General features: G+C 24.9%; 1 protein-coding gene across 1 annotated transcript; it reads right to left on the bottom strand.

Annotated features, from left to right (window-relative positions):
* Window positions 1–1,442: 1,442 nt before the first annotated feature.
* LOC112600388 (protein stand still-like) lies at window positions 1,443–2,312 on the bottom strand. The gene is made up of 3 exons (XM_025347582.1): window positions 1,988–2,312; window positions 1,658–1,752; window positions 1,443–1,452 (listed from the first exon to the last, which is right to left on the bottom strand). Exons 1-3 carry the CDS (start codon window positions 2,213–2,215, stop codon window positions 1,443–1,445), a joined length of 333 nt encoding a protein of 110 aa, XP_025203367.1. The 5' UTR covers window positions 2,216–2,312.
* Between the last annotated feature and the right edge of the window lie 582 nt (window positions 2,313–2,894).

Genomic DNA, 2,894 nt, shown 5'->3' with positions numbered 1-2,894 from the left:
TTTTTTTAACAGCGTCAAATGATGAATTCCACCGTGTAACAATAGGTATAGGAAATTTGCAACCACAAATATCATAGACCTTGTCTGAAGCAACTGTACTTCGACTTAAAAGATTCCAAAAACTACATAATTTATTAAATGCATTTTTAGAATTCATTATATAAGACTTATCAGAAATTTTGTCTACGTCAACAGTTGCAATTAAACTAAGTGTATGTGCAGAGCATGTAATATGATCTGGTAAGCATATATCATCATTTTCCATATCTTCAGAATTTAAAAAAGTGGAAAAATCTACAGTATCAAAATCTACACTAGAATAATCATTTTCTACTTCAGTATTATTATCATCACATACAGATTCATCATCAAACCAGTTATCATTATTAATATTCAAAGATTCTTGACCAATGGACTTAAAAGAATATATCCTGAATGCCTTGCCAAAATTGCTAGCATTGTCTGTTACTGTATGCGATATTTTAGAATTTTGGATATTATATGTTTGAGTTATTTCATTCATTAGTTCTGTGATATTTAAATATGTATGACTTCCTTTAATTCTTCTATAACCGAGAACATACGAATATCTAACATAAGTATGCTCATCAATGAAATGGCAAGTCATACTTAAATAACTTTTGTTATTGCAAGACCAAATATCAGCTGTAGTACATATAAAATTTTGTTTAGCTATCAAATCAGTTAAAATAGTTACGTATGATGTGTACTTGTTATTTAATTCTTTAGACATAACTCTACGATCAGGTAATGAAGTTGCATCATCAAGGCCACATAAACCTTTTACAAGACGTTTGAATGCTGGTTTTTCGCATGTCACCAATGGCCTAATTTCTTCTACAATGTATGCAAAAGTTAAGTCAGTAATCTGAAAAATTAAATTCACATACAAACATATAATAATAAATTTAAAAATAATAAAATACATGAAAAAAAAATATAAAAATAAGGTAACATACAAATTAAATTTTTCTGTATATTTCTGACAATTAAAAGTATAATTTTATAAAAATTGTAGGTAGACATTTATTTATTCTTAAGTCATAATACATGATAGATTCTATCTATTGCCATTTTAAATAATTTATATTGTTTGGTATTTAACAATTGATATTCATGTTTATTTCAAAATATTTCACTGGACAGTAACATATTGATCTATTTTATATTTTTCTACTACATTAGGTGAACAATAAGTGAATATAGGTACCACCAAATTGAAAAACAATTTAAATTATAATTTATTTTTTAATTCCTAATACAGCAAGTATTAAATAAATAGGAAAACTATTAAGTAATTTAATTAAATAAAAATTATTTTTTGAAAGTTTTAAAAATATTTTGAGATTTTGTACCTCCATAAATTCTAATTATTGACTTATGAATTTTTAAAGATAAATTGTTTTTAAACAGTTCCTAATTTAAATTTTTCTGTAAAATAATGCATCAATATCCATAGATATTATTTAAATGATGTAGGTAACTAGCAATTGTGTAAATTACTTATCTAGATATATTATGAGGTAGGTAGGTAGGTAAAATAATTGTCATTAGGTAAATAAAATCAAACGGTTAAGTATAAATCATCTATTTAAAACAAATACTTACTTTTTGTTTTGATATTTTATTTGAATGCAAGAATGGCAAGGTTTCTTGTTTTTTTATGAATTTTAAATTGTTTTTAACAGTTTTAGCAGCTTTTACTTGTTCCATCAAATGTGAATGTTTAAACTATAACAGTATAACAGTAATTATTATAATATATATATAGAGTGTATCACAATGATCTGACAAATTCAAATACAATTTTAATGTAAAATTGTCATATCTCTATGATACACTGTGTATATAGGTAAAATGGATGCAAAAACAATTATTGAATCCGACATCCTAATTTAAATATTTGGATTTTAAGCGTCAATGGGATAACAGTTAATTAATTTTATTTAAGTTATAAGTTATTTACCTTAATGTGGCTTAAAAAATTCCCAGTCGATCCTTTATGGCCATGCACAATTTTGGTACAATATTGGCACTGTGCGGATATTTTATTGTCTTCATTTTCATCAATGATTTTGAAGAATTTGCCATCAAATATGTAACATTTAGTTTTTGTTACTTCCAAATTGTGTGGATTTATTTCACACTCAACTTTTTGTTTTTTGGTGGTGTTTCGAACGATGAATTTATCCATTGTAAATTTGTAATAGATAATTTAAAATCGAACGAACAGGCGAAACACAAAAACAAAACTAAAACGAACGTTCCAGCTTTCCTGGTATAACTAGTGTCACATGCCACAAACGTATCCGTACATGTCATTTTATATTATAAATAATCTATTATTATTTATTACTGCTTTAATGAGAATTAATACGTATTTATAAATAATTATTATTCGTTCAAATTAGTAGCTATATTTATAATTTACAGTATCAACATACTAAATTACTAAGAATTACATTTATACACACTATCTATCATAAAAGTACGGAACATACTTTACTATAATAATATTATACACGAAATATATATAAATGAGGATCATTAATAATCTTAATATTTAATATTTAATATAAAATATATATACATTTACGTTTGTGTAACTTTATAGGTACCTAATTGTTTTCGGATATCAATACATTAATCTATTTATATCAACTAACTAATTGAAGAATTTAACAGATATTATTCATATATTGTATGAGTCAAAAAATATTATTGTGTACTTAATACTTATATACATATAATGAGCGTGTGTCTTGTGTGACTTATCGCTTATGGTATACCTAAACAACACGACATCATAAGTCTTAACATATTACGATTTACGACCGTATAACCAGTATCAGTTCAAATATAATTTTATTATG

The sequence above is a fragment of the Melanaphis sacchari genome, unplaced genomic scaffold (genome assembly GCF_002803265.2).
Source record: "Melanaphis sacchari strain LSU unplaced genomic scaffold, SCAv2.0 Contig64_pilon_pilon, whole genome shotgun sequence".
NCBI classification, from domain to species: Eukaryota; Metazoa; Arthropoda; class Insecta; order Hemiptera; family Aphididae; genus Melanaphis; species Melanaphis sacchari.
The sequence above is the reverse complement of the archived record's forward strand: the minus strand, read 5'-3'. Positions and strand labels throughout refer to the sequence as shown.